Source organism: Heteronotia binoei, chromosome 2 (genome assembly GCF_032191835.1).
Source record: "Heteronotia binoei isolate CCM8104 ecotype False Entrance Well chromosome 2, APGP_CSIRO_Hbin_v1, whole genome shotgun sequence".
In the NCBI taxonomy this organism is placed as follows: Eukaryota; Metazoa; Chordata; class Lepidosauria; order Squamata; family Gekkonidae; genus Heteronotia; species Heteronotia binoei.
Window position 1 is genome coordinate 4,921,918 of NC_083224.1, and position 13,781 is coordinate 4,935,698.

The following is a 13,781-nucleotide window of genomic DNA, read 5'->3' on the forward strand; positions in this document are numbered from 1 at the left end:
AGTGACCATTTGCAAGTGGATTTTGGCCTTTTGCACAGTAAACTCCAGTTGCAAAGTGCATTGAAAGTGCATTTTTCAGTGTGCGTTAAACAGCGCAAGGAGTGGTTTGTTGGATTAACAAGAATTAAAACCCTCCCCCCTTCAAAGGCCACCTCCCCAGTCTCCGGTTCGGCTCTGGGATGGAAGACACACTTCTTAACAAAACTGTTCCACACTTCAGCTTTGAAAAAACCTGACAAAGTTTATTAAGAAAAAGTAGAAAAAGTAACAAATCCCTGTCTGATGATAGAGAAAAAAGAATACCAATGCCAGCAAAGTTTCAGTCAGTCAAAAATTTATTGTGTGTAGCCATTGGCGTTTACAAAACAGAACACAAACGCCAAAGTTCACAGAAAACGTCTTAAAAGTTCCCCAGAAGGGCCGCCCTCAAGATGTTGTTGATGGATGATATTGGATTTATACCCCACCCTTCACTCTGAATCTCAGAGCTGCTTACAATCTCCTTTTACTTCCCCTCCCGACAACAGACACACTGTGAAGTAGGTGGGGCTGAGAGAGCTCTGACAGCAGCTGCCCTTTCAAGGAGAGCTCCTAAGAGAGCTATGGCTGACCCAAGGCCATTCCAGCAGCTGCAAGTGGAGGAGTGGGGAATCAAACCGGTTCTCCCAGATAAGAGTCCACGCACTTAACCACTACACCAAACTGTCAATCAGTTACATTTGATATCACTCTTACTCTTATCAGCTGCAAGGGCAAGCAAAGAGACTCTGTAAGATACATGAGCATCATTGTCAGATATCAGAGACAGAAAGTTTCAAGCTCTCAGACCCATGTAACCAGGAGGGTAAGGCTAATCCCCTTAAAGGAAGGCCTCCAGCAGCTTTAAAGAGCCTGCCAGCCAATCAAGGCTGAATGATGAAGTATCATTTGCAGGTGTGGGATGCTTAGGGAGAACACACCAAAGCCGCAGATGGAATACTTCACAGAGGGTTAGAACACCACTCCTTTGGTAGCTGGAGCCGAAGCAACTTACAATTTGTGTTGCAGGTCAAACATTTGAGAGGGAACGAACTTCTATAACAAATGATACTTCTGTTCACCCCAGCCCCCACAATTAGATGGAAAAAATACAGTTTAAAATAATACAGTAATTTACAATAATCTCATAGGAATATTCATCGATTTATTAAAATTAATTTCAAAGGACCAGATATCTATGTATAAGGAGTATAAGTCTGATGTACCTGATACACATAAGAATCTCTTAAACAACCTATGAACATTCCTTAGTTCAGCTTCGTTTTCTCAGATTAATAAACAATCTAGGGTTGCCAACTGGCTGAAAGAGAAGAGTCTGGTGTCCTTTTGACACCATATGGGGTAGTGAGATGTATCTGAAGGCTTCGAACACGGCTAAAGCTTCTTCCATATTGAGAGCATTTTTAATATTTCTTCCTGGTTACAAAAACATTTCTGCATAGAATCAAGCTTTCTACAATAGTTTATATAGTGCCAGTTCTTTATACGGACTGTGGCTCTTTTTTAGTTATAAAATAAGATAAAGCTGCTTTAGCAGGCTAAGCAATTACAAGGTCTCTCCCCTGTGTGGGTTCTCTGATGCCTCTGAAGATTCTGTCTCTCACTGAACCTCTTTCCACAATCTGAGCATTCAAAAGGTCTCTCCACTGTGTGGGTTCTCTGATGACTTTGAAGATGGCAACTCTGACTGAATCTCTTTCCACAATCTGAGCATTCAAAAGGTCTCTCCCCTGTGTGGGTTCTCTGATGACTTTGAAGATTCTGTCTCTCACTGAACATCTTTCCACTCTGAGCATTCAAAAGGTCTCTCCCTTGTGTGGGTTCTCTGATGACTTTGAAGATGGCCACCGACTGAATCTCTTTCCACACTCTGAGCATTCAAAACGTCTCTCCCCGGTGTGGGTTCTCTGATGGCATTGAAGAGTGCCACTGTGACTGAATCTCTTTCCACACGCAGAGCATTCAACATGTCTCTCCCATATGGGTTCTCTGATGTCTTTGAAGATGGTCACTCCGACTGAATCTCTGTCCACACTCTGAGCATTCAAAAGGTCTCTCCCCTGTGTGGGTTCGCTGATGACTTTGAAGATGGCAACTCTGATTGAATCTCTTTCCACACTCTGAGCATTCAAAAAGTCTCTCCCCTGTGTGGGTTCTCTGATGCCTGTGAAGATAGCAACTTTCAATGAATCTCTTTCCACATTCTGAGCATTCAAAATGTCTCTCCCCGGTGTGCGTTCTCTGATGCCATTGAAGATGGTCACTCAGACTGAATCTCTTTCCACACTCTGAGCATTCAAAAGGTCTCTCCCCTGTGTGGGTTCTCTGATGAGTTTGAAGATTGCCACTCCGATTGAATCTCTTTCCACACTCTGAGCATTCAAAAGGTCTCTCCCCTGTGTGGGTTCTCTGATGCCTTTGAAGAGTGACACTGTGACTGAATCCCTTTCCACACTCTGAGCATTCAAAAGGTCTCTCCCCTGTGTGGGTTCTCTGATGACTTCGAAGACTGCCACTCCAACTGAATCTCTGTCCACACTCTGAGCATTCAAAAGGTCTCTCCCCTGTGTGGGTTCTCTGATGACTTATTAGACTGCCACTGTCAGTGAATCTCTTTCCACACTCTGAGCATTCAAAAGGTCTCTCCCCTGTGTGGGTTCTCTGATGACTTTGAAGACTGCCACTCTGACTGAATCTCTTTCCACACTCTGAGCATTCAAAAGGTTTCTCCCCTATGTGGGTTCTCTGATGCGTGTGAAGATGGCTACTGACAGTGAATCTCTTTCCACACTCTGAGCATTCAAAAGGTTTCTCCCCTGTGTGGGTTCTCTGATGACTTTGAAGACTGCTACTGTCAGTGAATCTCTTTCCACACTCTGAGCATTCAAAAGGTCTCTCCCCTGTGTGGGTTCTCTGATGCCTGTGAAGACTGCTACTGACAGTGAATCTCTTTCCACACTCTGAGCATTCAAAAGGTCTCTCCCCTGTGTGGGTTCTCTGATGCCTGTGAAGATGGCCACTCTGACTGAATCTCTTTCCACACTCTGAACATTCAAAAGGTTTCTCCCCTGTGTGGGTTCTCTGATGACTTTGAAGACTGCTACTGTCAGTGAATCTCTTTCCACACTCTGAGCATTCAAAAGGTCTCTCCCCTGTGTGGGTTCTCTGATGCCTTTGAAGATGACCATTCTGATTGAACCTCTTCCCACACTCTGAGCATTCAAAAGGTCTCTCCCCTGTGTGGGTTCGCTGATGACTTTGAAGATGGCAACTCTGACTGAATCTCTTTCCACACTCTGAGCATTCAAAAAGTCTCTCCCCTGTGTGGGTTCTCTGATGCCTGTGAAGATAGCAACTTTCAATGAATCTCTTTCCACATTCTGAGCATTCAAAATGTCTCTCCCCGGTGTGCGTTCTCTGATGCCATTGAAGATGGTCACTCAGACTGAATCTCTTTCCACACTCTGAGCATTCAAAAGGTCTCTCCCCTGTGTGGGTTCTCTGATGAGTTTGAAGATTGCCACTCCGATTGAATCTCTTTCCACACTCTGAGCATTCAAAAGATCTCTCCCCTGTGTGGGTTCTCTGATGCCTTTGAAGAGTGACACTGTGACTGAATCCCTTTCCACACTCTGAGCATTCAAAAGGTCTCTCCCCTGTGTGGGTTCTCTGATGACTTCGAAGACTGCCACTCCAACTGAATCTCTGTCCACACTCTGAGCATTCAAAAGGTCTCTCCCCTGTGTGGGTTCTCTGATGACTTATTAGACTGCCACTGTCAGTGAATCTCTTTCCACACTCTGAGCATTCAAAAGGTCTCTCCCCTGTGTGGGTTCTCTGATGACTTTGAAGACTGCCACTCTGACTGAATCTCTTTCCACACTCTGAGCATTCAAAAGGTTTCTCCCCTATGTGGGTTCTCTGATGCGTGTGAAGATGGCTACTGACAGTGAATCTCTTTCCACACTCTGAGCATTCAAAAGGTTTCTCCCCTGTGTGGGTTCTCTGATGACTTTGAAGACTGCTACTGTCAGTGAATCTCTTTCCACACTCTGAGCATTCAAAAGGTCTCTCCCCTGTGTGGGTTCTCTGATGCCTGTGAAGACTGCTACTGACAGTGAATCTCTTTCCACACTCTGAGCATTCAAAAGGTCTCTCCCCTGTGTGGGTTCTCTGATGCCTGTGAAGATGGCCACTCTGACTGAATCTCTTTCCACACTCTGAACATTCAAAAGTTTTCTCCCCTGTGTGGGTTCTCTGATGACTTTGAAGACTGCTACTGTCAGTGAATCTCTTTCCACACTCTGAGCATTCAAAAGGTTTCTCCCCTGTGTGGGTTCTCTGATGACTTTGAAGATGGCCACTCTGACTGAATCTCTTTTCACTCTCTAAACAGTCCAAAGGTCTGTCTCCTTTGTGGATTCTCTGATGCTTGTGAAGATTCCCTGTCTCACTGAATCTCCTTCCACTCTCTGTGCATTCAAAGGATTTCTGCCCTCTTCGTTGTCTTTGGTGCAGAGGGAGCTGTGATCTGATTTTGAAGTGCTTTACACACTGAACGGATGTACTTGCCCTCATTATCCTCTGCTTTGGAAAACGTGCATTACGTCGTCTTCTATCTCTCTTCTCAGCTGTATGGCTGCCTTTCTTTCTCTTAGGTCTGCCTGGATTCCTGATGTTTTCTTTCAAGTCCACATTTTTAACTCCATCTGGCAACTGCTGATCCAGTTCCTCACCCTCCTCATTGCTCTGATCGTCCTTGGCTGGAATAAGAAGAGATATCCCATTAACACCTGGAGGGCAGGTAAGTTCTAAAGGCATCGATGTGACTGCAGGAGGAAAGGTATGAGGGCCCTTCAGCCTCCTTTGGCTTGCCTGATCTTAACCTTTCTTCCACCCTCCGCGAGATATCTAGTCTTTCAGGATACCTCATCCCTACGAGAGCCATACCTGAGCTCTTGCTCAGAGGAAGCTCCTGACCCTACAAGTCCCAGTCCCCAGAAGGCCTCCTGTCTCTGCAGTGGGCTGTCTGATTATCCCAACCAAATGTTGCTCTGAACTCAATCCAAAATCCCCCATGGCTATTCCTTGCCTCTTCCAGAGCCAGTTTGGTGTAGTGGTGAAGTGTGCGGACTCTTATCTGGGAGAACGGGGTTTGATTCCCCACTCTTCCACTTGTAGCTGCTGGAATGGTATTGGATTAGCCATAGCTCTCGCAGAGCTGTCCTTGAAAAGGCAGCTTCTGAGGAGAGCTCTCTCAGCCCCACCCACCTCACAGGGTGTCTGTTGTGGTGCGGGGGGGAAGGTAAAGGAGATTGTGACCGCTCTGAGACTCTTTAGATTCAGAGTAAAGGGCGAGATATAAATCCAATATATTCTTCTTCTTGACATCCCCAGAAGGACTCCTCCCCCCGCAGGGGGCTGTATTATTGTCCCAGCCTGCACTGGAGACGCTGCACAGCTTGTCTGTAGTATTCTGAGCCCGGTTCAAAGTGCTGGCTTTGACCTTTAAAGCCCTATATGGCTTGGGACCTGTCTACTTTCTGGACCGCCTTTCCTCACAGGAGCCCCAGAGAGCACTACGATCAAGCTCGTTAAATCTTTTAAAGATCCCCGGGCTAAAAGAGGCCCGTTTGACCGCAAGAGCCTTTTCCGTTGCTACGCCTTCCCTCTGGAAGGCCCTGCCTAAGACCAGGGCCCTGCAGGAGTTATCACAATTCCGCAGGGCCTGTAAGACATACCTGCTCAGGCAGGCTTTTAATAACTAAGTGGAGGCACTTTTAACATCTATAGGGTGTGTACTATCTACCCCACAATGGCATCACAAATTAATTCAAAACAGACAGAGCGCGCTATGTGAACTGTATTCAAACTGTTTTAATATTTTAATAATGTTTTATTAAGAACATAAGAGAAGCCATGTTGGATCAGGCAATGGCCCATCCAGTCCAACACTCCGTGTCACACAGTGGCAAAAAATTTTATACATACACACACACTGTGGCTAATAGCCACTGATGGACCTCAGCTCCATATTTTTATCTAAACCCCTCTTGAAGGTGGCTATGCTTGTGGCCACCACCACCTCCTGTGGCAGTGAATTCCACATGTTAATCACTCTTTGGGTGAAGAAGTACTTCCTTTTATCCGTTTTAACCTGGCTGCTCAGCAATTTCATCGAATGCCCATGAATTATTGTTATAATGTGAATCTGTCATCAATTTGCCTGAGCCCGTTTGGGGAGGGCGGAATACAAGTGCAAGAAATAAAAATAAAATAAATAACTTAATCTTGCTCCAAAGTCAATCCAAACTCCCCCATGGCTATGCCTTGCCTCTTTATTGGGCTAACTGAATGATACTTACTCTCAGACAGCTCATTTGGGGAGGAAATTTGCTCTTGAGATCCTCTTGAGAAACTCCCCAGCTTTTCTTTGGATGCAAGGCGATTGTCTTTCTCCACCAAAGTCTCGCTTATACTTCTGGCTTCATTTGCAGAGAGAGAGAAAGAAAAAGTAATCATTCTTCTATCGGGAAGGAAATAAATTCAGGAGTAAAAATTCTTCTGGAATCATGGTCAGGATCTTAGCCCGCAATCTCAACCAGTGTAAGAGGGACAGATCTGTGAGGCAAAGCACCCTAGTTCCCCTCAAGGGTTAATGTGAGTATTAAATGGTCCGTCTAACTTGCAGGTGTTGAAGATTTGACACCCCCCCTCCAGCTTATCTTTCTCGGGGCTGGCTTTGGTGAATCCTGAGAACCTGTATCCAGTTGTGCAACCAGGAGTTAGGGGGGACTGGGTGGGTGCTGACAGTTTCTGGAAGATTCCATCAGGGAGGACCCTCGATTGGGTCATTCAGACCACCTGACACTACAGAGGTAGAAGTATAACACCAGGGGGACCCAGGCTTGGGTTCTTGACAGCATCTTTTCCAGGTCACAGTCAAAGGGGATGTTTGTAATCCCATCCAGGGAGGAGGGGTGTTGTAAACGTAAGCAGTAGAGAAATGAGGATCTGGCCCCTTCAGGATTCTTTCTCAGGGTCTCTTTCATCTCCACCTTTGCCTCCGGCCGGGACACCTTCTCAGTAACACCAACAAAATGGGATCACACTTCACATTACACGCACCAAGAGATACAGACCCTCTGATGTCCTGGCTAACAATGTTTAGTAAAACTTTTTTAGAAAAACCATATAATTTTTTGTACATTACAACAGCACAAGAAAGGTCCATTCTCACATTACAATATCACAAGAAAGGTCCAATGTGCACCCAGAAACTTGCCATTCAATCCCTTTGGAGCTTGCTTTCTGCCATCAAAAGGAACGCCTTGCTCCTAATAAAAATATTGTAGAGAGCAATTTGCCAGCAAGCTCCAGAAGGCTTTTGCATCTGGTTGAAGAAGTGGTTCAGGACTGGTTTAAGCTCCTAATAAATATATATATACACTTAAGTGGGACTGAGTGGTAAGTTTTTAATATCAATTAACAATATCTTAATTTAAAAATTATCTATTTCCATTCAGCTTTGTGGTGTGTCCTGTTGTTATCGCCATGGTTTATCCCACGATGAGAGAACTTGAAAAACAAAAACAGATGTTGCAGAAGAGCATTTCCATTCAATTGTTACAAGAGGCTGACAACCCTGAAAGAAATAAGGACTACTCTTGAGGAAGAACTTCATTGACAAAATGAGCCTATATCTCATCTAAATCTGAGAGGCTCACTGGACCTCTCTCCAGGCCCGTAGCCAGAAGAGTTCTGGGGGAGGGGCCTCAGAGGAATAAAAAATTGGTGGGGGGGCTGCAAATCAGCAGTGGGGAATTCTGGCGAAGGCCGCAAGAGTGCTTATGAGAGTGGGGGCCACCAGAAAAGCGGCGGGGAGTTTGGGAGGGGGCCGCAAGAGCAGCAGCGGGGAGATCGGGCGGGGGCAGCCAGACCAGCATTGCGGAGATCGGGCGAGGGCTGAAAGAGCAGCGGCGCAGAGATCAGGGGCCGCAAGAGCGGCGGGGAAAGGAGGGACAATACTTGTTGAGGGGGGTTGGGTAGAGGGGCCGTTCCCCCCCGGGGCCTCCCTTAGCTACAGGCCTGCCTCTCTCGTAATATTTTAATGCGAGAATGGACCTTTCTTGTTCTGTTGTGATGTACAAAAAGATTATATGGTTTCACCAAAAAGGTTTTACCAAACATTGTTATCCGGGACACCTTCTCAGGCTTCGGTGACGGCCACAACACTGGTCTCAGTCGCCCCTCACCAAAGCTGGAAAGACCTCAAAATGATGGATTGCTGTTCAACAGTTTGATTCCAGCATCCTCCCAGAGGTACCAACTCATACCTTTGGCCCTTTTGAAAGCTCCTTACCCAGAGAGATGACGCTTCCATAGTTCTCCCGCATGACTTCCCTGTAGAGAGTCCTCTGGCCCTGATCCAGCAGGGCCCACTCTGCTGGGGTGAAGCAGACAGACACCTCCTCAAAGGAAATGGGGAACTGAAAGAAAAAGGAGATTCCCTCATCAGCGATCACAAAATCCTAGAGCTGGAAGGGACCTCCACAGTCCTCTAGTCCAACCCCCTGCACAATGCAGGAAACTCACAAATAGGTCCCCCTAAATTCACAGGGTCTTCATTGCTGTCACATGGCCATCTAGCCATCTGCCTTATTTTCTTTCTTTTTAATGGTTTTAACTGTTTAATTTTAACTGTTTTATTGTGTGATTTAATTATTTTATTATGTCATAATCCAGCCTGAATCCGACTTGGGAAAGAGCACACTAGAAATCCCCAAAATAACAAAATAAAATAAATAAACCTCCAAGGAAGGAGAGCTCACCACCTTCTGAGGAAGCCTGTTTCATGCCGTACAGAGATTGCACACTGGAAGGGAGGAGTCTGGGGCAGAACACGACATACGGCTTGGCGTGAATAAAGGGAGCTGCATTTAGATCCTCTCTCATCCGGATCCTTGTAGGAACTGGGAGCAAAAGCCCCCCCTCCCCGAGAAAGAAGGGGGACCCAGGCTGTCTCCCGCTCATCTCCCCTACCTGGACTAGAGGTGAAGCAGCCATTTCCACATATTATGATGTTGTAATCCGCCCTGAATCCGACTTGGGAAAGGGGGGACTAGAAATCTGCAAGATAACTAAAGAAAATAAATAAATCTCCAAGAAAGGAGAGCCCACCACCTCCCAAGGAAGCCTGTTCCATGCCGGACAGGCATTGCACACTGGAAGGGAGGAGTCTGGGGCGGAACAGGATATACGGCTTGGCATGGGGAAAGGAAGCTGCATTTAGATCCTCTCTCATCCGGACCGTTGTAGAAACTGGGAGCAAAAGCCCCCGCTCCCCGAGAAAGGGGGACCCAGGCTGTCTCCCGCACATCTCCCCTACCTGGACTGGAGGTAAAGCAGCCGTTTCCACACCTCCAGAAAGATAGCAGCTCAACAGCATCTCTCCACTGCCTGTTAGTGAGAGAAACGAGGAAGGAAGGGTGTTTGACTTCTTATTCCATTTGCTTTGTTGCTCCCTGCTTCACACCCCCTTCCCAGGTGTCCGACACGTTGCCCTTGGTACACTCAACACATTCTTTCACACTTTTTACTAAATCCTGGGAGAAGCAGAAGAGAAGAACCCATGAGCCTCGGGGTGAAAATCTCTGCCAACATATTGCCCTGGGAACTCTGGAGTTCCTAAAGTTACAGCATCCCTGCTGGATCAGAACACAAACCCAGGAATCCCATTCTTCTGCCGGCTGGGCCCTTGAGTCTGGGCTGCCGCTGGATATAGACAGAGGTGGAAATGACATTGCATGAAATGTCACCATCGCGGTCAGCCCAAATCCCAGATGTCACTGGAGCATTTCTGGAGAATCCGGGGCAGGGGTGTCAAACACTCGGCCCGCGTGCCAGAAGCGGCCCGCCCAGGGCTTTGATCCGGTCCACGGAGCTCTTTTCTGCCCCTGTTGTCTTTACTCTTTGAACCCTGGAGGCTACCTCCCTTTCAGTTCTCAGGCTCTCTTAAGCTCTGAGGCAGAGTCTCCTTCAGTTGGCCGCTTCAAAAGCTCTTCGAAGACCTCCTTGAAGCTCCAAGGCTGAGTCTCAGTTCCTGGCTCTTCCTGCCTTTCTTTGCTGGCTGCTGCAAGGAAAACGTGGGGTGGATTTTGAGGTCATTTCCATGTTTTCCTTGCAGCTTTGTCTTTGCTCTGCAATGGTTTTAAATGGAGTAGAGAGGGTTACATTTTCAGAGTTCCTATAGGCAGCTCAAACTCCTGCTTCCTGGAGTTGTGTCCTTGCAAACAAAAGGCTGATGCTTTCAGCCAGCTTATTTGTTGAATGGCCCTAATCTAGTGAGTACTCTAAGGTGGGAACCCACAGCCCAAAGGGGATATTATACTGGAAAGCCATTGTCAACCTGAGTAGACTTGGGGGTGGGCGAGAAGCTTACTTTTCTCCCTTTCTCACAATAGAAGAACTCCTGGGCATTCAATGAAATTGATGAGCTCAATTAAAACAGATAAAAGAAAGTACTTCTTCACCCAAAGGGACTCACTGCCACAGGAGGTGGTGGTGGCTAAAGCATAGCCATCTTGAAGAGGGAGTTAGATATAAATATGGAGCAGAGGTCCATCAGTGGCTATTAGCCACAGTGTGTGCGTGTTTGTGTGTGTGGCCACTGTGTGACACAGAGTGTTCGACTGGATGGGCCACTGGCCTGATCCAACAGGGCTTCTCTTTTGTTCTGATGTGACACAGAGTGTTGGACTGGATGGGCCATTGGCCTGATCCAACATGGTTTCTCTTATGTTCTTATGTAAGGAAGGTGAAATATGAATAATGAATGAGAGGACTTGCCCTCCACGAATCGGTCTGATCCCCTTGGAGAAGAATGAGGGTTAGTGGGTATTGAGTGCTGTGTTCTGTGGAGACCTATTTAATTCTTTTCCTGACCTTAATGCTCTCCCTATCACATTCACGGGGTGCCCCAATCGCCTCCAGGCACAAAGAGTCCTTACCAGAGGAGAGGGCATCTTGGGCACCCTCCTGGGCCTGCGCCCTCTGCCCTTGCTCCAAGGAAGCTCCGTCTGCCCCAGAGAATGCAGCTTCTGCCTTCACCGATGGTCCCCACATCTGAAAGGGATAAGAGATGGGAAGGAAGAGACCAGGCACTGGATCCTGCCCCACTCCCAGACTCTGCACCTTCCATCAGCAGACCTGGTCACTTATCTGGAGGGAGCAGAAATTCTCTAGAAGAAGCTGCTGAAGGAAGCTGAGAAATCTCCCATTTGGAGGATGAACACTTGGACAAATTTCCCTCAGGGAAACCTTAGATAAGGTCAGATGTGGAATTGGATGTAGCTGGAGGAAACCCCCTCACCTGCTGCTCTGCCTGCCTCTTCTCCTCTGCCTGACTCAGGAGGAAACCTTCGGCCAAGGCCACCGCCTGGGAACTGCTCTCCGGCCCACATCCTCTGACCCAGCACTGCATTTCCTGGGGCAGGAGGGCCAAGAACCGCTCCAGAACCACCACGTCCAGGACCTGCTTCTTGGTGCGCCTCTCCGGCTCCAGCCAGTGGTTGCAAAGGTGATGGAGCTGGTTGCAAACTTCTCGGGGTCCATCAGCCTCAAGGTAGCAGAACTGTGTGAAGGTTTGGAAATGTGTGTCTGAGGTCACGGTGTCCTTAGGCAGGACCTCTGGCACAGGGCATTCCCAGAATTCAACGTTGCTCCCAGCTAGGGTGGGATGGAAGCCTTTGCTTGCCAACTCCAAAGCTCCAGGTCCTTCTGGGTCCTGCTCTTCCATCTCCTTCCCCTTCTTTTGGGCCACCTCCGACTGTGTCAATGTCCCTTTAGTGACTTGACTATGAAGAGAGGCTTCTTTCTGGGGAGGGGGAAGGAGAGACAGAGAGAATTACATGTCACAAGGAAAGCAAATGAGAATTGCCCCGGTGGATCAGAAGAAAAGTGCTTCTTGTGGTTTGTAGATCAGGTTTTGTTTCATTTTGCTACGTAATTAGATCCAAGTAGTTAGCCATGTTGGTCTGAAGTAGCAGAACAAAATAGGAGTCAAGTGGCATCTTTAAGACCAACTTAGTTTTATTCAGAAAATAAGCTTTCATGTGGTCTCTAAGCACACTTCATCAGACGAGGAATCCAGAACAGGGAGCAAAGCCACACATAACTGGTACTCAGTGGCTCAGAATGCAAACTGGTACAAATTTAAGATCCAATCACAGCACAGTAAAATTGTCTGGTAGGGAGTGGTTTAGAATGCAAATTTAAGATTCAATGGCAGAATAGTGAGATTAACAGATGGAGCAAACCTTTGATCTGAGTAGCATGAGCATGCAAAAGCTATAAAACAGTAATATGTCAAAATGTGAGAATCTCTGTAAATGACTATATTGTATTAATCTGAGATATAAATACCTCACATTTTGACATATTACTGTTTTATCGCTTTTGCATGTTCATACTACTCAGATCAAAGGTTTGCTCCATTTGTTAATTTTACTATCAATCAAAAGCCTTTATTGGCATATATCAGATTATAAACAAACAGATAAATAGCTACAGAAATAATAAAACAGTCTTACGCAGCTATACATTGGATTAATTTTACTATTCTGTCATTGAATCTTAAATTTGCATTCTAAACCACTCCGTACCAGACAATTTTACTATACTGCGATTGGATCTTAAATTTGTACCCGTTTGCATTCTGAGCCACTGAGTACCAGTTATGTGTGGCTTTGCTCCCTGTTCCGGATTCCTCGTCTGATGAAGTGTGCTTAGAGACCACATGAAAGCTTAATGTTCTGAATAAAACTAAGTTGGTCTTAAAGGTACCACTTGACTCCTATTTTGTTTTGCTTTGTAATGTAATGTACCAGACTATTTTAGATATGCCTCCTTGTTTCTTTGGGAAAGTTCACTGTCTCTGCTTGGCTCTTGAAGGATGTTACAAGCTTAGCCTCTCATTCCACTGGTCCAGTCTGTCTGATGGGGCTAATTCTTAAGGCAATCTGGGGCCCCAAATGGACCAGGCGGACTGGTGACCCCTTCATCCTTTTTTCTCTCCTTTCAATAGATGTGAAGTACTAGGAAGAGCACCTCTTCCAAGCACCAAGGAGGGGGTCCCCCTTTGATCTGTGGGGCTCACTTGGTCAGATCCTGCTCAGGTCTCCAGCAAAGAGGAGATCTTTGCAGAAGGCTGAAAACCAGCTCCTCAGGGCTCTGCTGTCAACTAGAAGGAAACTCTCAGTGCACTTACAGGGCTAAAGACCATGACAACAGTTAACGACTCTCAGCATTCCACAATGAAAAAGGGTAGATTTACACATCCGTCTCCAATTTCCATGTATTTATTTGCTTCCCCATGTTTCCCTCCAGAATTAGATCCAAACAAATGCAGTCTCTACAATGGCCCGGGTGAGAAAGGCTCTGAACTCCACTCCCTTTACCCGTGCCAAGCCAGTCATCCTGTAATATATGGGGACCATATAAACTCAGCTTGTTATCCCTGTTGGGTCCTCACATCTCTTACACATTTTCACTGAGTTGTGTGCTAATCCGCTGCTCACCCTCTTCCTATAGATATGGACTGCTAGCCTCCAGTTCAGTGAATCTGAAGAAGTGTGCTCAGCTCGAACGTGACCCTCGATAACCGGCATCTCCTGCCACCAAACTACACAAAATTGTGTTCGATGCCTACAAGGAGCCCCTAAAACCAGTCCTTCTTGTCGTTT

General features: G+C 46.7%; 2 protein-coding genes across 2 annotated transcripts; both read right to left on the minus strand.

Moving 5' to 3' along the window:
* Positions 1-709: 709 nt before the first annotated feature.
* On the minus strand, positions 710-4,617 carry LOC132590512 (oocyte zinc finger protein XlCOF6-like). Its single transcript, XM_060263425.1, has 2 exons — positions 2,358-4,617; positions 710-744 (listed from the first exon to the last, which is right to left on the minus strand). Exons 1-2 carry the CDS (start codon positions 4,615-4,617, stop codon positions 710-712), a joined length of 2,295 nt encoding a protein of 764 aa, XP_060119408.1.
* A 2,445-nt stretch (positions 4,618-7,062) lies between these two features.
* Positions 7,063-13,706, minus strand: LOC132590523 (neurotrophin receptor-interacting factor homolog). Its single transcript, XM_060263438.1, has 6 exons — positions 13,617-13,706; positions 11,411-11,914; positions 11,049-11,163; positions 9,428-9,498; positions 8,402-8,528; positions 7,063-7,118 (listed from the first exon to the last, which is right to left on the minus strand). The coding sequence occupies exons 1-6, from the start codon at positions 13,704-13,706 to the stop codon at positions 7,063-7,065; spliced, it is 963 nt and encodes a 320-aa protein (XP_060119421.1).
* Between the last annotated feature and the right edge of the window lie 75 nt (positions 13,707-13,781).